This window comes from Carlito syrichta, unplaced genomic scaffold (genome assembly GCF_000164805.1).
Source record: "Carlito syrichta isolate Samal-C Ts95f unplaced genomic scaffold, Tarsius_syrichta-2.0.1 Scaffold303576, whole genome shotgun sequence".
NCBI lineage: Eukaryota > Metazoa > Chordata > Mammalia > Primates > Tarsiidae > Carlito > Carlito syrichta.
Window position 1 is genome coordinate 101967 of NW_007247672.1, and position 24570 is coordinate 126536.

A 24570-nucleotide genomic window follows, 5' to 3' on the forward strand; every position below is an offset into this window, starting at 1 on the left:
CAGTTGCCATGTGAGATGTATCCTCTGGACCCCATCTGGCTGGTGAGAGGGTCTTGCATAATACACTTGCTCTAACGTCCCTGTCTTCCTAGAAAATTGGCTATCTTCTTTGCAATATATCAATGAAATTCTGACATTTAAACTTCATCGAGTGTGGGCCATGTTTGTTCATGTTTCAGTCAAGTAAACAAACTGCTAGAGCTCCTTTTAACCCCTGGAATTGCAACATGGAATCCAGAATCTCTGTTTTGTCAGCCCAGATCAGCAAAGTCAGCCTAATCCGACATTATGTTCTTTCGATGTTGTCTTCTACATGGACATCCACTCCCAGAATCCTGTCTCTATATACTGGAAGTCCTGTGTTGCTTTTGGAGTATAGCACATACCCTCGTCGTCACACTTTGTATCTCTCCTTTCAGTGCCTCTTGGAACGGGGTTCTAGTTATAGGTCTAGAAGCAAAGGGAGGTGGGGAGATGTGTCCTCAGGTAAATCAGGGGTGTCTACCTTGGGTGTCATCTACCTGGGGGAGACATTTCAGTATCTTCAGGCAAATCAGGGTTTCAATCCTCAGGTTGGAGAGAGCAGCTGTTTCTACTGGCAAGGAATTGTCAAAGATACGTGGGGATTCACATTTCCAGTTTCATATGGGTCTGCATACATGCTCCATAACAACTTTTAGGATCTTGTTCCTTTCTCAAGCAATACCCTGCCTTAACAGCAGACATGCTGCAAGTTTTGGGATTCAATTTCTGTTGTAATTCAGTGGCTCATAGGATGAGATTGTACAAGTGGTTTTCAGCAACCTCAGCTGTGTGAGTACAGAAGATAAGGGTCTCTTTCAGGGCTGACATGGAAACTTTCCATTCATTTATGTAGTGCTTGGGCTGGGAATTCAGATCATTGAGCTCATCCACCCCTTACTTTGTCCAGTGCAAGTGAAGACAACACCCTATATTTATTATTGTGGCCACCCAGAAACTTGTATCTTTTCAGAATTTGATTAAAAGTAATCATTGGTGAAAATTGTCTCGGTTGCCACATCAAACTGTGAAATATTAGTGCTTTCTTTATTAGAGTAATTAGTACCTGCAGATCTAATCACATTTGAGAACCGACTTCAGAAACCCAAGAACCAATTCAGAAAACTCATTCAGGCCAGGTGCAATGACTCACATCTGTGAATCCCAGCACTTTAGAGGGCCAAGGCAGGAGGATTGCTTGAGGCCAAGGGTTCAAGAGTTCCAGACCCGCCTGTGCAACAAAATGAGGCTCCACCTCTACAAAAAATATTTTAAAAAATTAACTGGGCATAGTAGTGGGTGCTTCCTGTAGTCATAGCTACTTGTGAGACTGGGACAGGAGGATTGCTTGAGCCCATGAGCTCTAGGCTGCCCTGTCTCAAAAAAAAAAAGAAAAGAAAAGAAAAGAAAAAGAAAAAAGATCAGAATCAAGTGGCTCAGCCTGTAGTCCCAGCACTTTGGTAGACCAAGATTGCCTGAGCCGATGGGTTCGACACCAGCCTGGGCAACTTGGCAAGATCTTGTCTCTACAATAAAAAATAAATAAATAAAATAGCCGGGCGTGGTAGCGCACATCTATAGTTCCGGCTACTTGGAAAGCTGAGGCTGAAGGATCACCAGAGTCCAGCAGGTCGATGCTGGGGTGGCTGTGAATGTGCCACTGCACTCCAGCCTGGGCAACAGAGTGAGACTCCAACTCAAAAAAAAAACAAAAAACAACTCACTTGTACTGTTCTGTTTTTCTGGAACCATCTCAATACTAAAGTCAGTATTACTCTTGGTTTTCAAATAACTGGAGTGTCTTGTTCTGTTTGGGATGCTATAATGAAATACCATAAACTAGGGGGCTTATAACAACAGATATATTTGTCACAGTTCTGGAGGCTGAGAAGTCCAAGGTCAAGGCACTGGCAGCTTCATTGTCTGGTGAGGTCTGCTCTCAGGTCACAGATGGTGCCTTCTTGCTGTGGCTTCAGAGTGGAAGGGATACATGAGCTCTCTTGGGTCTATTTACAAGGGCATTTATTCCATTCATGAAGGCTCTTCCCTCATGTCTTAATCACCTCCCAAAGACCCATTTCCTAATACCATCACCTTGGGACTAGTATTTAAACATAAATTTTGGGAGGGCACAAACATTCAGACCAGAGCACTAGTCCAACAAGGTATCTCTGTATACATATGTATTACTTTTTGAAGTTTGAATTAAAATATGGTAGCAATGTGTAGTGTGATGTTCACTTAACCATACTTCCGCCATTTTCTTTTTTTAAGTTTTTTATTTTAAAGATGTGGGGTACAATTTAGGGTCAGGTATACAAAGGTTTATTACATAGGTACCCTTGTTGATGAGGGTTTTTTTTGAGTTGGAGTCTCACTCCATCACCCAGGCCACCCCAGCATTGACTTGCTGGGTTCCCGTGATCCTTCCACCTCAGCCTCCTAAGTAGCTGGAACTACAGGCATGTGCTTCCACACTTAGCTAACTTTTTTATTATTATTTATTGTAGAGATGAGGTCTCGCCAAGTTGCCCAGGCTGGTCTCAAGCCCATGGAATCAGGCAATCCACTCGCCTCAGCCTCCCAAAGTGCTGGGATTACAGGCTGAGTCACCGAGCCTGGCCTCATCTGCCATTTTCTTTGACTATCCTGCCTGTCTCATGGTGATGCTGGTATTTATTTGATTAATGCCATATTTTGAGCAAACATCATACTTAAAATGTGCATACTTTTTTTTGGCACCGTCTATATTTATGGTGAGCAATTCTTTAGTTGCCCCATTGATCGTGTGAGTAGGCAGGTTCAAAATCTGTAGGGTAGTCTGGCAGGCTGGAGACCCAGGGAAGAGTTGATGATGCAGCTGGAGGTTGGAGACCATCCGGAGGTGGAATTGTCTCTTCCTTGGTGATCTCAGATTGTTTTCTCTTAAGACAATCAGCTGATTGAATGAGGCCCACTCACATTATGGGGGATGATCCCCTTTACTGATTAAATGTTAATTTCTTCCAAAACATACCTTCACAATATCCAGACTGGTGTTTAACCAAATGTCTGGGAACTGTGTATAGCCTGTCTAAGTGGACACACAAAACCAATGATCACAGTGGTTCAAAGGGTCCTGACATGGATTTGGGAAGCGTGGGATGGTGACAATGCTGAGGGCACGCTAATCCCCTCTTAGTTAGCTGAGCCCTCTGCAGCTGGGGAGCTGGTTCCCAGAAAACCTAACATGTCCCCCTCAAATGCTTGTGTCCCTTCTCTATGCCTGAGGGGTTTCTCCAACAGAATAAGAGGGGAATGCCAGGAATGAGTCCACATCTTGAGCTGCCTACAATCCTGGGACCAGCCCAGTCTCATTGCACAATCTGTGGCCTGCCACAGAAGGTTGCACATTATATGACTTAGCTGATCTGAAGCATCCAGGGGAGACAATCTATAGATCTGTGGTTGCTAGGGATGGGGCAGGACAATGCAGGGTGACTGTTCAAATGGGTACAGGGTTGATGAAAATGACTGGAAGGAAACCATAGTGATAGTTGCACAACACCAGGGTATAGGCGATGCCACTGAATTTACAGTTTAAAAAATATTAAATTTTATTTAAAGTGAAGTTGTAGGACAAAGGGTAGTTTATCTTGAGAATATGAAGGAGAAAAACAAAACTGAAAACAAACATGATGGTTGGGAGGGCCACAGCAGCTCCTGGGCAGGAGGCGGCAGGGACTGGAGCTCAGGACCTGGTGTGGCTGGAAGCTGCTGGGAGTTCCAGTTCTAACTTTGATGGGGAAGGGACTTCTAGCACCGGAGCTGCTGCTAGGACAGGTGCTGGGGTTGGCTCTGTGTCTTGAGCTGGCATTGCTGACTGTCACTCTGCAGCGACCACTGGAGTTGGAGGGAGCTCCAGAACTGGGCTAGTGCTCCTGCTGGGGGCTTCAGCTGGAGCAGGGACTGGCGATGGGGTGTGCTGGGACTCTGAGTGAGGGCCACGCTGGGTGTTGGTCCGGGCTCGCTTTTGATTTCTCTAGGGCTGTTGTTTGAGCTGGCTCTGGCTGCCATGGAGCTGGCGCTGGCTCTAGCTCGGCCGGTAGCTTCTGAGTTTATGCTGCAGTGGCCGCTGGAGCAGCAAAAGGAGGAAAGCTTACCAGCAGGACTGACTTTCCATGTGTCTTTGAATAAAATAAAAAAAATCTTCCCACTCTTTCAACAAATCCCAAGTCCAAGAATCCACTCCTGGAAGTCTTCCCAGATTGCAGTCCACCACATGATTGGTCTGAGTTTCTCAGGTTCATAACCCCACTCCAGGCTCTGGAAGCTCTGCTCTGTGTGGCCCAGCCCTGTCCCACCCCCGCCCCAATGTACACACCCTAGTCCTCCTTACCCTTGAGCTCTGCCTCAGTGGACCCTAGGTGCTGCCGTGGCCTGAGAGAAGACGGGCCTGGTGCTCCGGGACTGAACCAGGCATGTGGATCTGTGTGGAGGCCACCAGCACCTGGAGATAAGGAACTCCTGGAAACTGATAGAAACCTCTGATTACCAGTCCAGCCAGGTGTCCAGCATGGAGGATATTGCCCTGGGGGAGGCAGGTAGCAGAGTCAGAGCCTGGGCTTTTTATCTTCCCAGGCTCCCCTAACTACTGGGGCTGTACTCCTGTGCCCTCTGCCCCACAGAGCCAGCCCCACCCTGCCCACTCCCAATCTGGCAGTCCTGGCACAGGTAGGTTCAATCACCAAGGAGGGGCTGGCCAAAGCCTCCAAGCAGAAAGCCTTTGATCCATGGGTTGACCATGTTTCCTTTAATAAGAAAAACTGAATGCACTCCTCTGCCTCCCTGGGTCCCCCTCCACTGGAATGTCACCTCCATGAGGGCAGGAAAGGTGGAGTGTGCCCTGTGCATTGCCCTGTGCATGGCACACAGCAGGCACTTGCTCCATAAATAGCTGGCAAGTGAGGGAATGAAGAAAGAGTGTCCTCTTCCCACCTTCCTAGGGCTCTTGCACAACCTTCAACTTCAGATCATTCCTGGAAGTCCTGAAATGATTTCTCCGTATGTGCGTGGGTCTTCACTTCGTGCTGACACTCATCTCCCGAAGTGGGGCTAGACAGCCTGGCTCTGAGCTCTGCCCACTGAGCACTGACCGAGCATCTCTGTGGAGACGTCGAGCACAGGGTTGTGAGCAGAGTCCTTCCATACCTCCTGTTCTGGGTCCCAGGATAGAGAGTCTTTCTTGTTCTTCTCTGCCCTCTTTCCTTCACTTCCACTCTTGCTGCCATTCTCACTTTCTCCTCATATCTCTGGCTCTGAGGAAGCAGCTGTTCTCTTATGAGCTGCCAAGCAGAGAGGCTCATGTGACTTAGGACCTAGAGGGGGACCCAGACCCTCAGTCCAAACTGAATTCTCCCAACAACCAAGTGAGTGGGCTTGGAAGCAGATCCTGCCCCAGTTGAGCCTCGACTGAGACCACAGCCCCAATCTCCTAAGAGACTTCATCCAGAAGCATCCAGCTGGACGGGATCCAGGTCTGCAGAGACTGCGATTGCATGACTGTTGGTTGTGGTAGCTGCCAAGTTTGGGACAATGCTTTCAAATAGCAATAGATCACCAATACAGCCTACCAGGCCCCAGGATCTGCCCTGTCCTTCTTTCTCCCACCCTTCCTGTCCTTTGAAGCTCCCTCCGGCCCCTTCAGCCACAGTCTTCCTTTCTAATCTGGCGCTTCTGCTTGGACTCTCTCAGTTGAGCCTCCCCCTGTGCACTGCTGCGAATGTGTGCAGGGCTGGTGTCCACTTGTCATTCTGCTTGCAGCATAAAGGTCACCTTCGTGACAAAAAAGTTGCCGCCTGCCCTCCCTGGCAGCAGCCTGCCTTATTTCAATATAGTACTTGCTCTTTTTTTCACTTATATTCATCTTCATTGCTTCGTCCTTTTCCCCACCAGACTGTGAGCCCCTGGAGGGCAAGAACCCAGTCAAGCTTTTTCACAGTGGCTCCCAGACCTTACCAGAGCAAGGTGAATCCTTAAGAGCACAGTGACTGAATAAATAAGTGAGAGGATCTCAGAGCTCCTCATTTCTTCATCCCACCATCCGCCAGCCCAAATCGTGGGGATAGATGCTGATAATAGGAGGTGTAGTTCTGCTCGATGGCAGGGGAATGGCCAAAATGACCTCTGGGGAGCCCTTCCTTGACTCTATTGCTTCTACAGAGCACAGTGAGCTCATGTCTGGCCCTGGTGGTCAGCTCTAGCACTGCACCCAAGGGAAGAAAAGCCACATCACAAAACATCCTTCCCAGGTCCCGGGGGACCTTCAGGATATGGGATCATTGAGAGGAACTTCAGACACTTCCCTTGTCACCCTACTGGCCTTGGGGTCTAGTCACTCAGGAGGCCTCACCATAGCCTGGTCAGTGCCTCTGGACCCACTTTCCAATGGGGATGCCAAGGCTTCAACAAGGTGGTCTTTGCCCTGGTCCAAAGACAAGGAGTCTAATATTCTGCCACGTTCCCAAGTTTCAGTCACTAGATTTCCCAAACCTGCCTTTGCTCAGAAGGACCTCTTGAGGGTAGAAAGCATTTTCCAAGAAACTGGGGGCACAATGAGTCATCTATGGAGAATCTGAGCTCCAGAGATGTTCTGAGCCTGTAGGACCCTTGGGGTGACCAACTCAAAGCACCACTTTGTGTGGGAAAGGAACCTGAAGGCTTCTCTTCTGTAACCCCCTCCAGTCCAGAGGGGCTTTATTCTAATTGAAGGTGCTCAGAGGAGTGGATGCAGAATGCTAGGCTCTGTCCCCTTCTGGCTGCCCTGAGAATGGCCCCAGGTCATACAGACTCCTGGGAAACTTAGGGATCTCCCAAACCAGCCTCCTGGCATCTCTCACCTGCCTCATACCACGGGTCCTTGTCATGGCACTAGAAATATGGATACGGCAGAGCTGCCTCCAGACCCTGTCTGCTCTTCCTGTTGTCACTTTCCCGACATCCACTTCTCTCTTGCCCCACTCCCATGGTCCCCATCTGTGATCTGAGCATGTGTGTGTGATCATGGGGATGCTGAGAGGAAACAGCTCCATGTAGGAATAGTGAATTCCAAGGGGTTCCCGGGAATTCCAAGGGGTTCCCGGGTAGCCAAACTGGCCTGGAAAAGGGTGACTTCCTCCAGGCACCATGACATCTGGCAAAGGACTGGAGATGAGGAAGCAGCCCCTTCCTGCAGGCAGAATAGACCTCAGGGCCCAGGTTTGGCTTCCTGCTGTCTTAAGAAGGCATCTACAGCCTTGCTGAGCCTCTAAGTGCACTTTCCATTACCCAGGGCGTAGTGTGCAGCTGGGCATGAGGCCACAGGTTCAGCATTTATGAGAGCCTCTATGTCCAGGGGCACCCCGTAGATAGCCAGTCATTTGTTGTTTCAATGGTGCCTAGCGCGGGGCTGAGGGGAAAAACACTGGCTAACGTATGAATATCACAAGTGGCTCTGAGACACCAGGAGGCATGAAAAGATGTTGCCAAAGCCTCTACAGTGAAGGATCTCTGAGAGCATTCACAGAAGTGCCTGTTGATTTTAACTGCGACAGATTTTAGAGCTTTCTGTTGGAGGGACTCCACTTTAAGTGTGCTGATTTGTAAGTAGCAGCATCAATGAGGTTAAGAAAAATTTGGGCATGAGGAGTATAATGCCACCATATGTTGTTACAAGATGTTGGACGTGTGTGTTCTTAATAAATGTATCAAATGAATCTCCTTGGAGAAGGATGTCATCAACACAGTCATATCGGTGCTCTCAGAGAAAGGTAAATGCAGTTAAAATCTGGTACACAAGGTGAGTGAATTGCCTGAGCCCATGGGTTCGAGACCTGTCTGGGCAACTTGGCGAGACGTCATCTCTACAATAAATCAAAAGAATTAGCCGGGCGTGGTAGCGCGCTCTGTATTTCCAGCTACTTGGAAGGCTGAGGCAGAAGGATCGCCGGAGCCCAGCAGGTCGAGGCTGCGGTGGCCGGGAGCGGCCGCTGCACTCCAGTCTGGGCGACAGAGTGAGACTCCGACTCAAAAAAAAAAAAAATCTGGTACACAAAGACTGTGTGTGGGGGCCGGGCTCGGTGGCAAACCAGCAGCCCGGGCAACTTGGCGAGACCTCGTCTCTACAATAAATAAAAAACTAGCCGGGCGTGGTAGCACGTGCCTGTAGTTCCAGTTACTTGGAAGGCTGAGGCGGAAGGACCGCCAGAGCCCAGCAGGTGGAGGCTGCGGTGGCTGGGAGTGTGCCACTGTACTTCAGTTTGGGTGATAGAGTGAGACTCCAATTCCAAAATAAATAAATAAATAAATAAATAAAAAGACTGTGTGTGATGCAAAGTTAAGAATGCCATGGGTAGCCTGAGGGGGGCTATATTGTATCCTATCGAAGAAAAAAGTATTCAGTGATACTTATAGCATGTAAGGCAGACTTTATTCAGGACCATTACAGTAGGTGTAATAGGGACCACAGCAATGGAATTGTCATGGGCGAGAGAGGTCAGGCTCACCTCACCTCTGAATATACACAGGCAAGTAGGATTTTATTGCCAAGGATCAAGGTGAGGACAGTGTATGGAAAATAACTAAGAGGAAACATCAGGATGAACGGGACTCTGGCTAAATCAACCCAGCTGAAGATGGGCCAGGGCTGTCAGACCTCCCCTGGGAGGATGAGGAATCTGATCAGGGTGGTCAGATATGGAAGGTAGGAGATTCTTGCTAATCTGACTCACCAGGGTTCTTTGCTAAAACTAGATTTTGCAAGAAAGCACACACGTGCGCCCACAGGAAGCTTCAGCAGTCTGGCCACTGTTTGGCCAAGCAGGAAATCTGTGTCAGTTCTTTCACAGATGAAGGCAAACTGTGACTGAGACTGTTGAAACAGTCAGTAAGCAGAACATGTTAGCCAATCTATGAGTCAAGTATTTACTGGTTGTTGATTGGATAGCATTAATAACACTGGGTCTTAGGTATGGAGTTCTTACTGACAGAATCACTGTGTTGAACTGGTACTAATCTCCCTTGAGACGCACATCCTTTTTTTCCTTCTTTAGTTTGACAACAAGAAAAATTGGGCTGTTAAATGGAAGCAGTGGAGATCGTCATTTCTTTATCAGTTAGGTTTTGTTTGTTTGTTTGTTTGTTTGTTTGTTTTCAGATCCTCACTGTCACCCAGACTGGAGTGCAGTGGCATGATCTTGGCTCACTGAAGCCTCGATCTCCTGGGCTCAGGTGATCCTTCCACCTCAGCCACCCAAGTAGCTGGAACTAAAGGTGTGTGCCACCACATCTAGCTAATTTTTTTATCTTTTGTAGAGATGAGGTCTTGCTATGTTGCCCAGGTTGGTCTCAAACTCGTGAGGCTCAAGCAATCCTGCCACCTCAGATTCCCAAAGTGCTGGATTTACAGACATGGGCCACCATGTCTAACCTCAGTTAGATCTTATATAGTAAGTTTTGCTCCTTGAAGGCCTTGTTGTAACTTATATCGAGTCAAGTTAACTATTTTAACTGGGGATCCATTGGGTTCAATTCTAATACAATTTGTAAGTGCCAAAAAATTAAGTTAGTGTTGATGTATTATTTACTGCGTTAGACCATCTATACCCAGTATGGGATATTTGAAGGCAATGGATGTTATGACTATGAGAAATTTAGGCAAGGTTACAGTTTAAACAAGCCATTCTTGTTTTTTCTCTATCTTATATTTGGTTACTTTCCTAAGATCATAAAAGGTATAACATTTAAATTTATTGACATTCTTAGGTATCCCAGTCATCTATAATTCCCAAGTAACTATAATTCAAACCTCAGCATTAAGTCCACAAGGCTTTGTCAGTTGGTGCTGTTATGGACTGATCTAACAAATCAGCTACTATCCCTTGAGGTCAATTAAAATATAAGAAGCAGAGACTGGGAGAAAAGGGAGTATTTAATTTCTATAACCAGGTTATAGGAAGACAGGGTGGCACCATTGCCAAAAACCCACTGAAAGCAACACAAATTCATTCCAGCATGCATACCCAAAATTCATAGCCATTCACCCATCCCAAGTTTGGAGCCTAAGTGCAGTTTTAGCATGACTTGAGATTTACATGAACAATTTTGACACGTGATCACTGACATGACACAAAGTCTTTTGGTCATGTTGACATTTTGGATAACATTTTGGAATTTACAATATGTTCTTTTACAGTTTTTTAGAGGAAGGGGCAGACAATTGCAATATTTAGACAGAAACCCTGGCCTGTAACAGTCCAATGTCCTTGTAGTCACAGATGGGGAGGTGGGTAATGCCCATTCCAAGCTTTCAGACACACCCCTGCTAGCCTTGGATCACTCTCCTAAACAGTAGGTAGTCTGGCTTGCCGGCTGTTTCTTCTTCAGCATCAGCAATGGTCTACTAGATAAGAGTGGTCAGTCAGGCCAGGCCATACTAGAAGGGGAGAAATGGGGGAGGGAGGATCGGAAAAATGTACACTTTTGAATCAAGCGGCTTTTGTGTTTAGCCCAACTCAGCTACAAAAGAATATGAGTTTTTAAGTCTTTTTAAAAATGACTGTTCTAATACAACCAAAATGGCCTCTTTTCATCCTATAACAGTGCATCTTAGCAGATGATAAAGTTAATTTTGGACCTATGTTGTAAAGGTGCAAAAGCCAATTATTGTACCTTTTCCCTTTTTGCTATATAAACTCTTTCACTAAGTTTTGCATTTACACGTAAATAAAATTATGACCTTGTTTTAATTTATATAGATATATACTTTATTAATTTATATGTAATGTATTCATTTATTTGCTTTTTAGTTTCTATTTTTTAACTAAAGTGGGATTTTTTTCTCCTTTTTTTTTTTTTGTATGCTGTTTGAGGCTTTCAGCTGCCTGAAGCCTCCCTGTTTTTAGTTTGTCTCTGGCTGATGACACAAAGTGGGGACCTTTTAAGGGATTACAGGGCCACTTGTGGCCACCTCCTGAACAGCCCTGCCTTTTTCCAGGTTCCCAGCCCACTTCCCAGGGAATGGAGTTTGCCCTCAGGGTCTTTCCTTGGGATGCCACAGTTAACCCCCTGGTCTGTAGTATTAGTCTTTTTTCATTGTCTTTCTGAACAAAAATCTTGTAGAATAGTTCACATCTCTAGATAGGTAAAAATTTTAGTTCCTGTGTTTGCTTCTTATCTGTCCTGGACTATTTTGACCCTTTGAGCATTTACCAGATAAACTCCCTGTCCATAGGCAGTGGCTTTCCCCTCTGAGATCCCGGTAGACCTCTGGGTGGTCTGGGTTCACTTTCAGAAGAATAATATCAGTCCTTTCAGTATTTTGAGTGTCCAGGCTTTTATAAGAAGGACCAAGGTGTGCTGGTATAGAGTGCTCAGTGAGGGCTCTGTGTGGTGCCCAGGGTTTTACATTCCTGAATCAGCTTCATGATCTCTTCAGGGATCTTAAGCAGGGCAGGGATAAAGTATTCCTACCCCTTTTATTTTTTTTATAAGCAAGGTTTGTGCTTGCAGTCTCCATGGTTATGAGCCCTTGTAAAGCACCGTGTTAGGGGACAAATTGCGACAACAGCAAGGCTGACAACAACATAGCAATCTAATAACTCTATTAAGGACTTGCAGGCTGCCATGAATCCTGGAACAGGATGCCTTCACACTGACCCCATGAGTGGTCAAGAAACACAAGCCTTCTCACTGTACAGTCTCCTGCATCAGCCAGAAGACACCAGGATGGCTAATGGTAGAAAGGAGAGCTATAGTGGTGATATTACTCTGAAATCTGGGAAGAGACAGTCTCTAACAGGTATGCTCTCTTTTCAATGAGGAAAAGGACAGGCTGGGTTTCATGCCTCACAGGGTCTGTGTCACACAATAGAGTCACACATATTCAGCAGGTTTTGGGAAAACACTATAATTGTAAACAAGCATGTCAGTCTTAAAATGTATTTTAAAGTTTGGGGAAGAATAGGAGTAATGATTCAAAGATGTTTCAAATCAGTTCAAACCCTCTCACCTGCAGGCCAGCTACTCAGTCCCATGCAGGAGAACCTTGGTCAGGATACAGCAGAGGGCAATCAGACTCCAAGTGAAATGAGAAATGGACCCACCCAACAACCTATGCTACCTTGGCAGCCTCTTCCCAAGCAGGAAGAAAGTCCCATGCAGAGTGAATCTGGCTGGCATGTCCACAGTCAGCAGCAAGTGGAGAAGCAGACCAGTGCTGCTCATGTTGAGCAGGGCAAAGAGCAGGGACTCAGCTGATATACCCTGCACCTAGCAGAGTACTCTTTGTACACACAGAGACCAGAAAGCAACAGCAGGCATGGGATTCTGGGCAATCCTCCACCCTGTTCCAGACTCAGACAGAATCAGAAGCTCTGCTCAGGCTGAAAACCAGTTTGTCTAGTATATCAGAAGAGAAAGAACCTGCAACTATGATATCCAGCCACACGGTGGAGCAAGCAGCAGAAGTGAATGCTTCTCTCTCTCACTGAGTGATGGGATTATAGAGAAGGAAAAGATATCCTTTGCAAATGAGGAAAAATCAACAGAAAAACACAGAGTTCTAAAGAACCAGTGCCCTAAATAACAACCATTGGAGCACAAACAATAGAAACCTCCCAGAACAACTTGCCTCAGATGACAGCTACAGAAATCAAAGATTGGATGGTAAAAATGAACGATAATCAGGAGAAACAAGAAGCAAAACTCAATGAAATTGTAAAGGAGTGGCCCAATTTCAGAAAGCCTGTTCTGAGATAATGAAAATAAAGAACTTCATTCTTGAAATAAATAACAAACTAACAAGCATGGGGAGCAGAATTAACCAAGTAGAGGAAAGAATCTTAGAACTTGAAGACTGAAGTATGAAATTAACCCAATCTGTGAAAAACATAGGAAAAAAATCTCAAAAAGGAGCAAATCCTCCAAGAGATGTGTGATTATATCAAGAAGCCAAATTTATGCCTAATTGGTATCCCTGAAGCAGAAAGAAAAACAGAGAACACCTTGGAACAGGTATTCCATGAGGTCTTCCAAGAAAACTTTCCTCATTTTGCAACCATTCAAGCACAAGAAATTCAGAGAACCCCTGCAAGGCATCACATGAGAAAACCAACCCTTAGGGACATAGTAATATGCTGACACAAAGTATATATGAAAGAAAAAATTCTGAAGACAACAAGAGAAAAAGATCAGACTACCCACCAGGGAAAACCAATCAGAAACACTCCAGACTTATCTTAAGAAACACTACAAGCAAGAAGAGATTGGAATCCAATTTTTAATGGGCCTAAAGATAAGCAATTTCAACCAAGCATTTCCTAACCACACAAGTTAAGTTTCTTCAGTAATGGAAAATCAAAATCCTTCCCAGACATCCAATCCCTAAGAGAATATGCTGCCTCCAGACCAGCCCTTCAGGAGACCTCTAAGAAGATGTTGAGGACAGAAAAAAAAGAAAAAGAAAAAGAAAGAAAGAATGGCCATGAACATCACAAGAGTATGAGCAAACACAGAGTTAACAGAGCATACAGACCATCCACAAAAGTGAAAACACACACACATATATAAATGCAAAAGTTAAAAGAAAAGAAAACATTCTTGTAAGATCCCTATGACAGGGATAAATTCTCACATTTCAATAATCAACCTGTGCATGAACGAACTAAGTGCACCACTGAAAAGACATAGAGTGGCAAACTAGATAAAAAAGCATGATCAAACAGTATGCTGCCTCCAGGAAACTCACCTCATTGCAAAGGACACTCACAGACTCAAAGTTAGAGGATAGAAAATGAACTTTCAGGCAAATGGAAAACAAAGGAAGGCAAGAGTAGCTATTCTAATATTAGACAGACATAATAGCCTTCAAGTATCAAAAGTTAAAAAGGATACATAAGGATATTGTATAACTATAAAAGGCTCAATCCACCAGCAAGAAATATCCATCCTAAACATATATCCACCCAACACAGGAGCACCTGATTTTATGAATCAACTACCAAGTAACTAAGAGAGGACATTGACCCCCACACAATCATAGTTGAAAATTAAATACCCCACTAAAAGCTATAGATACATTCGGGCTCAGTGGCTCAGCCTGTGATCCCAGCACTTTGGGAGGCTGAGGTGAGTGGCTTGCCTGAGCACGCAGGTCCAAGACCAGCCTGGACAAATTGGCAAGAGATAGTCTCTACAATAAATAAAAAATTAGCTGGGTATGGTAGTGTGCACCTGTAGTTCCAGCAACTTGGGATACTGAGGTGGAAGGATCTCTGGAGCCCAGCAGGTTGATGCTGGGGTGGCCGTGAGCATGCCAATGCACTTCAGCCTGGGTGACAGAGTGAGACTCCATTTCAGAAAAAAAAATCTATAGATAGATCATTGAGACAAAAAAATCAGTAAGGAGATCTGGAACCTCAACCCAACACACAACCAAATGAACTTAATAGGACATCTACAGATAACTGCACCCAAGAGCTACAGAGTATACATTCTACACATCAACACAGGAAACATACTCCAAGATTGATCACATTCTTGAACATAAATCAAGCGTAAACAAATTTCAAAAGATAGAAACAATACCACGAATCTTCTCAGATCACAATGGACTAAAAACACACAAAGACAAGGACACTAAACAACACACTGCTGAATGACTTCTGGGTCAATGTGGAAAACAAGCCAAAAATAAAAAGATTCCTGGAAACAAATGAAAACAAAGACACGTATTATCAAAATCTCAGGGATGCCATGAAATCAATATTAAGAGGAAAAATTCATAGCATTACATATACAAATCAAGAAAACAGAAAGATCACAAGTAAACAGCTTAGCATCACACCTAAGGGAGCTGGATAGGCAAGGTCACCAAAATCCTAACTTCAGCAGAAGATTCCAGATTGCCAAGATAAAGTCTCAAATGCAGGGCACGAAAGACAAAAATATTATAGAAAAAAATTAACAAGACAAAAAGCTAGTTCTTTGAAAGGGTAAATCAATGGACCCCTAGCCAGATTGGCTAAAAAATAAAGAGAGAGAGAGAGAGACCCAGATAAACACAATTAGGAATGCAAAAGGTGAAGTCACAACTGACCCTGAAGAAATTCAAAAGATTATCAGAGATTACTATAAAAATTTGTATGCAAATAAACTAGAAACCTAAGGAAAATGGAGCACTTTCTGACATCACACAACCCCCCAAGTTTGAACAAGAAGAAATTGAAGCTCTAAACAGACCAATAACAATCAACTCAAGGAAATCAACTCAGTCATAAGAAATCTACCTACCAAAAAATGCTCCAGATCCAATGGTTTCCCAGCTGAATTCTACAAGGCATACAAGGAAGAGCTAATATCAATCTTACTGAAAGTTTTCCAGGCAATCCAGAAAGAGGGAATGCTTCCTAACTTTCTGAAGGCAACATCATACTGATACTCAAACCAGGCAAAGATTCAACAAGGAAAGATAATTACAGACCAATCTCCTTGATGAACACAGATGCAAAAATCTTAAACAAGATTCTAACAAATTGGAGCCAACAACACATCTCAAGGATCATCCACCATGATGAGGTAGACTTCATTCCCAGGATGCGGGGTTGGTTCAATATTTAAGACCATACATGTAATTCAGCATGTCAACAGATATAAAATCAAGAACCACACGATTAGATCATTAGATGCAGGAAAAATATTCAACAAAATCCAGCATCCTTCTTGATAAAAACTCTTGACCACCTAGACATAGAGGGAACATTCCTCAAAACATTAAGAACCATCTGTGTTAAACCTACAGCCAACATTTTGCTCCAAGGGTGGAAATGGAAAACATTCCCCCTTAGAATGGAAACTAGACAAGGATGCCCATTCTCACCCTTTCTGATCAACATAGTACTAGAAGTCCTAGCAAAAGCAATCAGGCAAGAGAAGGAATTCAGGGATATCCAAATAGAAAAAGAGGAAGTCAAGCTATCCCTCTTGAGGATGACATAATCCTATAACTTGAAAGCCCTAGAGAATCTGTCAAAAGCCTCCTTGCACTGATAATTGACTTTGGTAAAGTCTTGGGGTACAAAATAGATGTGCAGAAGACAGTTGCATTTGTGTACATCAGCAACAAGTAGACAGAGTGCCAAATAAAAAGCATAATTCCATTCACAATAGACACACACACACACACACACACACACGGAATACCTTGGCATGCACCTAATTGGAAAAATGAAAGACTTTTACAACGAGAGCTACAAAACATTGCTCAAAGAAATCAAAGATGACACAAATGGAAAAATATTCCATGCTTATGAACTGGAAGACTCCATAGTGTCAAGATGTCCATCCTATCCAAGGCAATCTACAGATTCAATGCAATACCCATTAAATTTCCAACATCATTTTTCTCAGACTTGGAAATGACAATACAAAAATTCATATGGAAACAAAAAAGAGCATGAATAGCCAAAACAATCTTTAGCAAAAGGAACAAAGTGGGAGGTATCACACTTCCAGTTTTTAAACTTTTCCATAAGCCTACAGTAACTAAAACAGCTTGGTACTGGTACAAGAATAGGCACATAGACCAATGGGACAGGACAGAGATTACTGAAGCAAAAGTTTAATCTTTCAATGAATTCATATTCAACAAAGCCATCAATAACAACCACTGGGGAAAGAGGACCATATTTAGCAGATGGTGCTAGGAAAACTGGCTGACCACATGCAGAATGAAACTGGGCCTCTATCACCATATACAAAGATCAACTCAAAATGGATCAAAGTCCTAAATGTAAAAACTCAAACTATAAGAATTCTAGAAGAAAATGTAGGAAATACTCTTACGCATATTGGAATAGGCAACCAATTCTTGACCAAATTCTCAAAGTGAATGACAGAAAAGATAAGATAGATATGTGGAACCTAATCAACTGAAAAGCTTTTTCACAGCAAAAGAAACCATCAAAGGAGCAGGGAAACAAACCAAAGAATGGAAAAAAAAATATTTGCCAACTGTGTATCTGACAAAGGCCTAACATCCAGGATCTACAAGGAACTCAAACAAGACAAAAGGAAAAAAACAAACAGCCCTATTAAAAAATAGGCAAAGGACATGAATAGATACATCCCAAAGGGTGATGTACAAGCAGCCAATAGATGCATGAAATAATGCTCAGCCTCACTAATCATCAGAGAAATGCAAATAAAGGCCAAAATGAGTTACTACCTGACTCCAGTAAGGATGGCTCTTATCAATAAAAAAAACAACAGATGCCGGCAAGGGTAGGGAGAAAAGGAAATGCTTTTACACTGTTGATGGGAGTGAAAACTAGTTCAACCTCTATGGAAAGCAGTGTAGCAACTCCTAAAAGAACTAAAAATCAACCTTCCATATGATCCAGCAATACCGCTCCTGGGAATATATCCAGAGGAACATAAATCATTCTACCACAAAGATACCTGCACATGCATGTTTATAGCTGCACTATTCACATTAGCAAAAATATGGAACCAACCCTAATGCCCATCAAAAGTGGACTGGATAAAGAAAATGTAGCACATGTACATGATGGCATTTTACACAGTCATAAAGAACAAAATAATGGAGTTCACAACAAGTTGGATGGGGCTGGAGACCATCATACTTTATCACAGAAACAAAGAACCGAATACGGAATGTTCTCACTCATAAGTGGGACCTGAATATTAATCACATTAACACAAGGGAGGGATCGGTAGTTTATGGACATTGCCAGGGGACGGATGGAGGGAGGGGGCTTGTGGCAAATACCAAGGTACTTGTCCAAAACCAAGGGAAGTGAGGGTCAGTTGGAGGTCCAAACGTCACCTGCACAAAGCCTTCTTATGGTACGAATCCTAACTTGTACCCACATATCTATTTAAAAAAATTAAGTAAGCCCGCAAGGTCAGCAGCACTGTGTTCATCCTTCCATAAATTCTAACTTCCAAGTGTCAAAATAAAATAAAATAAATATAAATTAATTAATTAAAAAGTTTGAAGTCGGTTTTCTACCAGAACTGTGGAGTCAAGCTCGAACTGTTCAGGTGAAAAAGCAGGAACCCTGATCACTGGAGAAGACCCTCCCAGGTTCCTCTGCGGGTTTTATTGCTTTTGTTTTTGTTTTGAGTCGACGTCTCACTCTGTGGCCCAGGTTGGAGTGCAGTGGCATGCTCACGGTCACGGTCACTCCAGCATCGACCTGCTGGGCTCAGGTGATCCTTCCGCCTCAGCCTTCCAAGTAGCCGGAACTACAGGCGCGCGCTAAGACGCCCGGCTTATTTTTCTTGATTCATTGTAGAGATGAGGTCTGGCCAAGTTGCCCAGACCGGCCTTGAACCTCTGAGCTCAAGCAATCCTCTCGCCTGGGCCTTCCAAAGTGCTGGGATTACAGGCTTGAGCCACTGCGCCCGGCCTTTGCGGGCTTTATACGGATACCTTCAGTCCATTGACTGGAGGCCACCCACTGGGCAATCGGGGCGTGGGGCCGAGCCGGGCAGGGGCTGGGACAGAGATTAGGGAGGGAGTGCGCCGTTTGTAGGGAGAGCCGGTGGGAGCGGAGTTTCACAACAATACATTTTTTTAAAAGTTGTGTGTGTGTGTGTGTGTGTGTGTGTGAGAGAGAGAGAGAGAGAGAGAGAGAGAGAGAGAGAGAGAGAGAGAGAAATTTATTGTAGAGACAGGTCTCTCACCAAGTTGCCCAGGCTGGCCTCGAACCTCTGGGCTCAGGCAGTCCTCTGGCCTCGGCCTCCCACAGTGCTGGGATTACAGGCTGAGCCACTGCGCCCGGCCCACAACAATAAATTTTAAATATTTAAAAGTATTTAATATTAAATTAAATACTTTAATATTTAATATTATTAAATATTTCAATATTTCTAATATTGACATCTGCAATGCATATGCTATCTAATATAATTAGTTAGTTATCGATTGACAAAACGCTTAGCTAACGCTGTGACGAAATTGTCGCTTCAATCAAAATGGCTCAGGGCTCCCTAGACACATTTCCCCTAGTTCAAGTGAAGAGGAGATAGCCAGTTTGGCCTGAGGCGTTTTAGTGGCACGATGCCGGCAGGCTGGCAAGCATTTCCGAGGAAAGAGTTTTAAAAAAACAAAAACAGTGACAAAAGCCACACCCTTCGTTCCCATACCGGGAGTTGAACCCGGGCCGCCTGGGTGAAAACCAGGAATCCTAACCGCTAGACCATATGGGAATTACGCGCCGCCGTTCTTCCGTTCTAATATGCTTTCCATCAGCGTTGTCGGGTGCCCCTCCCACCCACCGCCAGGCGCCCCAGGGCGCCGCTGTCCTCTTAGAACTACTCCCGACTGCGGCTGCGCCCGCCCGGCGGCTCTTCCCTCTGCCTCCCGCCGCGGCCCCGGCGGGCCGGTGGCCTGTAGGGTCTCCCTAGACCTGGCGTGGGCGGGAGGCAGGGTGGTGGGTGGGTGACTTCGCTGTCGCTGGGCGGGCCGGCGCTAGGACCAGCACAGGACCCCGCGGGCACCGCTCGTCCCCCGGGAAGAATGTGTGGTCATGAAGGCTATTTTTTTCCTTGTTTGGGTTTCGCCGTTTCCCTGATGGCTCCTTGCTAGATCCTGTTACGCCACGCGACCCCGGGTGCTGGGGAGAGAGAGACCCTTTTCTCTGCCCGTCTCCGGGGGTCCGTCGCGTTCTCCCGTTAGGCTTCTCACTGGCGACTCAAGCTCAGCGTGGCGAAACAGAGCTACCAAGCCCTGCCGCAGACCTGCCCCACCGGAATGTGAGAGTGTATGCTGACGGCTCGAAATTAGCAGTGTCGAACACAGGAAGGTCTGTGAAACCGAATGGAAACGCCCGGATGAGGATGGGTTTACACTGGGAGTTGGCAAAACAAAAGCGCGCCGCAGATCAGGAGGAGGTGGATTAAGCACGGAGCTTGTGGGCTGATGGTGGAAACGCTGGATGCTTGAGACACCCAATTTCCTGAGACCACTGTTTTGTTTTGAAGCAGGGTCTCGCTGTGTCGCTGAGGCTGGAGTACAGTGGCTAGGTCATAGCTCACTGCAGTCTTGACTTCCTGGGCTCAAGTGATCCTCCCGCCTTGGCTTCCCAAAGAAACCACAAAGGTTCTTGAGGGAAAAGCCGGATAATTCCCCTATCGCCTCATCAATTACAACCCCCAATCTAGAAATCATACATCAGCGGATGGGTACATTTAACTCTACTTCAAAAATTGATTTAAAAACACAAGAGCTAGGTGGCAGGCAGTTACCATAGCTTTCACTTTATTCACTGAGCTATTCAATTGTTCTGTGCAGTTTGATGCAATGTGTTTTGTTTTACAATAAAAGCCAGGAAAAAAAAAACCACCATACACAAGGCCAAGTTAAAAGACAGTTTAACTGGGGGAAAAAATTTACATCCCATATTATGAAGAAAGGACTAGTTTTCTCCAAACACAAAGAGCTCTTAGAAATCATTAAAAAAGATCAACAACCCCATAGAAAAATGAAGTTCACAGAAGACAACTGGCCCCTCGACAAATGAAGAGAAGACTGGCCATCCTGGTAAGAAAGGCAGGATTTTTAAAACCTGGAAGGTCTCTTCCTTCAGTTCCCTTAAAAATCTAGGTCAGATCTTTTTTACTTCCTGCCTTTGACCCTGCTAGGTGTTTGTATTTTTATGTATTCAAATCATGTCCTGATCTGTTAGCCCTGTATGGTTTTCTCCGAAAGAAAGTGTCAGGGATCCAGGGTACCTGAAGCACTACTTCCTATCCTTCCCTACCACCATTCCTGTAGCGTTCCATCATACAGTAATGAAAGCACAGCCAAGTCATCCATAAGGTTGTCCAAATGTCCACTAACAGGCACCAGCCCCAGTTAGTGTGTCCTATGGAATCATGGGTCTGGAAGTGGTTTTAAAGTAGTGGCTTTCAACGCTACTCAGTTTGCCCCTTCAAACTTCATACCCAATCAAGTTGGAAACCTGCAGACCAGGGATGTGGAAGGGGCATTCGCTAGGGTGGGGTAGGGGTACTTCTTTGTGAAGAAAGTCTGAGAGCAAGCAACAACAATATCTGAGAATAGCTGTGCTGGCTGCCCCGCATCTGTGAATGCAGGTCTGGCAGCCCCGGTTTAAAACTGCTTGAGTTTCTCCTGGAGCCCTCGGAGCTGGCTTTGACGCCTGTCAATGCGGTTCTGGAGGCTGGCTATGTCTGCAGCCAGCTGCAGGCCTGGAGGAAAAGGAGAAAATGTCACCATAGTATCTGTGGTGGGACACATGACCCAGGAGGCTCTGGACATGCCAGGGACTGGAAAGGCTCCAGGCCTCGCCTCCACACTAGATCTAAAACATTCCAGGTATGGCCCTGCATGGACTGCTCCAGAATCTCACTGGACCGACACACCTACACCTCCTTCAGGTCTTTGCTGAAATGTCACCACCTCAGAAGTGGTCCTTGACCTCCTTGTATCACTGACCAGGAACTTAAAATGCACAGATAGTAACACCTTCTCATGCATTCCATTTCCTCCCTCCATTATCACAGTCCCACAGTGCCCTGGCCCGCCCTCATTCACTATTTTTCTTTGCCCTAGAAAGTGTTCTACACTCTGGATCCACCACCTCTCTGTGGCTTTTGCCTGAAACAGCTGCTGTGCAGTCTACTGGGCAGTCCTCAGTCCCCCGTTTGGCAGCAAGGCTGACCACACTGGAAAGTGCCCTCCAGGAAACACTTTCTCCTTTTGGCTTCCAAGACACCCCACCCCTAGGTGACGGTCCTCAACCTCCTCCACCCTTCTCCCCTTCCTCTCCCTCACCTCTGATCCCCAACCCCAGACCCTGTGCTGCTGCTCCCCTCTCTTCTCATCTGAGCTTTCACCCGGCGTCTGTGTTGGGAATTGTTTTCTTTTTTTTTTGAGTTGGAGTTTCACTCTGTCACCCAGTCTGGAGTGCAGTTGCCTGTTCCTGGTCACCGCAGCCTCGACCTACTGGGCTCCGGCGATCCTTCGCCTCAGGCTTCCAAGTAGCCAGAACTACAGGCGTGTGCTACCACGCCTGGCTAATTTTTGACTTATTGTAGAGATCAGGTCTCGCCAAGTTGCCTGGGTGAGTCTCGAACCTGTGGGCTCAGGCAATCTACTCGTCCTGGCCTCCCAAAGTGCTGGGATTACAGGCTGAGTCATCGAGCCCAGCCTGTATTGGGAATTTAAACACCAGCTCTATGATGTGCACTCCCAAATCTCTCTCGAGCCTAGGCTTCTCCCAAATTCCAGATGTATGTGTCAACAGCCCGCTTAGGTTCTCCACTTGGGCATCGGTGGACACAACACAGTGCTCAGACCATACTTCTCAGCTGCTGCCTACAGGCTGCCCACTGCAAATGATGGCAGCTCCATCCTGCCAGGGAATCTGAGTGGAGACCATGGGCTCTCCTTGCCTCCCCGTCTTCCCTTATTCCCACATCCTATCTGTCAGTCAATTCTGGGGCTTCAACTCTGAAATGTGTACAGGTTCCTACTGCAAGCCCCCACCTACATTCACACTGGCTGTTTCCTGGTACCTTCCTCCTCCCTCTGCTATCTAGTCTGCCCCTACCCAGCACCCAAAGGATTCCTGTGACCCTGTGCATAAAATTGCACCACCTTCTGCTCAGAGCCGCCCCATGACTCCCCAGAACCTTGTTGGGCCCTATATCCCCCAGGTCCTGAGCTCTGGTACTCCTGCTGCCGTGACTCTACTCCAGTCCACCAGTCTCCTTTATACCCTTCCTTCAACACACCAGACATATCTCACTTCAGGGCTTTTGCCTTGTCTAGTCCCTCTTCCTTGAACACTGTTCCCCGAGATCACCCACAAAGCTTTTCTTTCATCTCCTCAGAGACCTTCCTTGGCCACCCTTCATAAAACAGCTCCCCCAGGCCACTCCTGTCTCCCTCTGCTTTCTTTTTAAATAGTAATTTTCATAGCCTGATATATTAAGAACCTACATGTTTATTTGGACATTGCCTTTCTCCCCTCCACAGAATAAGCATTCCATGAGGGGGTGTTCCTTTTGCTCCCAGCTGTATCCAGAGCAGCTAGGATGAAGCTGGAATGCGGCCAACAACCAGCAAATGCTTTTGGGAAAAAAACTGCCCGGGTACAACAAAAGTTTGCAGTGGAGAAAACCTCTCAAAGCCCTCTGCAGACTAACCCCAGTCATGGAATTAGTGCTCAAGTGGTCTCTGTGGATAGAGGGATGGAATTTACCCCAGTGCCAGATGGCCAACTGACAGGGTTTACTCACCTTCCTGGAAGCTGGCTTGGGCCTGCCGTAAACTGTGAGGAACCAGGATTCCAAACCAGTTCAGTGGGTCCTGGGGGGTCTTGGAGGGTTCCGGGTCTGGGGTTCTAGTGGGACCCTTGCGCCTGCGTAGAGCTGGGGAAAGAAAGACTGGAGGAGACTAGGATCTTACCACCTGGACTTTATTGTCTGGGAGACAATGCCGAACTTGATCTGAGCTGGTGATTCTGGATAACACTGATGGAAGGAAAATCCCTCCAGCATTTGTGTTCCAGCAAACAGCTTACCACAAAGCACCACTTTTCCTTGTGATTCAGATGAGTTATCTGTCCATTCTTTCTCATAACTCCTATAAGACCCACAGATGACCTCGTTTGCCTGTGACAAGGCCACATGCTGACCTCATTCATTTTGCCTGAACGTGCAGAAAGACCAGATTCAGACCTAAAATTCCCAGTTCTTCATCTCAGGGATGATTACCTGCCTGGTATTAGAAGTTTTTCCTACTAAAACTAGCTAGACACAAAGACAAACACTTTCTGTTCCGCTGACTGTGACTTCCATAAATACAAAACTATCCCAACTGTAAAGCAATCCACCTATAACTTCTCTAATCCTCCCTGCAAAAGTGTTAGGTAGGCCATTGCCTTACTAGACGCTGGTGTGGCTGTGTGCTTTTTGAGCTATGGCTGTCGTCCCCTTCCCTACCTTCGAGTGGTGAATCTCCTCTCCCTCTCTCTAACTTACCTTTTAAATAGACTATGTTTTCTAATTTAAAAAAAAGTCTAAAGTAAAAATCACCCTGCTAAGACATTCTGGTGTTCAGCTCTAGGGTGCTCGCTCTATCGAAGAAAACCTAAATTAATCTGTCTCCTCAATTGGGTGCACTTTGTCTCAGATCTTGGAAAGAGGCCCTGACGGAAAGAGGGGCTCACCTCCCTCGCGGGGCCCCACCTCCTCGGGGATCAGTGCACCAGCTGTCACCATCCTGAAAGTCTGGAGTCCGTCCTGGGTCTCGCTGAAAGACGGGAAGGCAAGATGGCCTTCTGGTAATCCGCGCCCGGACCCTGCCCACCCCTCCAGCCTCGCAGGCGCTTCACCTGGCGTGGACGCAGACCTGGGGCTCCATGCGGGACGCGTACTGCAGCGGTCCCACGGACTTGGCACCCATGGCGTAGCGCGCCTTGGCTAGCGCGAGCCAGCCCTGGGGAGAGGGGGGAGAGGGAGGAGACGGTTAGGCTCCCTCGA

General features: G+C 45.9%; 1 protein-coding gene and 1 non-coding gene across 2 annotated transcripts in view; both read right to left on the bottom strand.

Moving 5' to 3' along the window:
• Positions 1-19197: 19197 nt before the first annotated feature.
• On the bottom strand, positions 19198-19269 carry TRNAE-UUC. Its single transcript has one exon. It is a non-coding gene; the product is annotated as a tRNA-Glu (tRNA).
• A 1020-nt stretch (positions 19270-20289) lies between these two features.
• Positions 20290-24570, bottom strand: part of CCDC115 (coiled-coil domain containing 115) — a 4358-nt gene continuing 77 nt past the window's right edge. The window contains 5 exon segments of the mRNA XM_021712667.1: positions 20290-21270; positions 23326-23457; positions 24258-24340; positions 24423-24535; positions 24537-24570. The exon segment at positions 24537-24570 is cut by the window's right edge and continues 77 nt beyond it. Coding sequence (XP_021568342.1) covers positions 21173-21270; positions 23326-23457; positions 24258-24340; positions 24423-24535; positions 24537-24570 — 460 coding nt within the window. The 3' untranslated portion in view covers positions 20290-21172.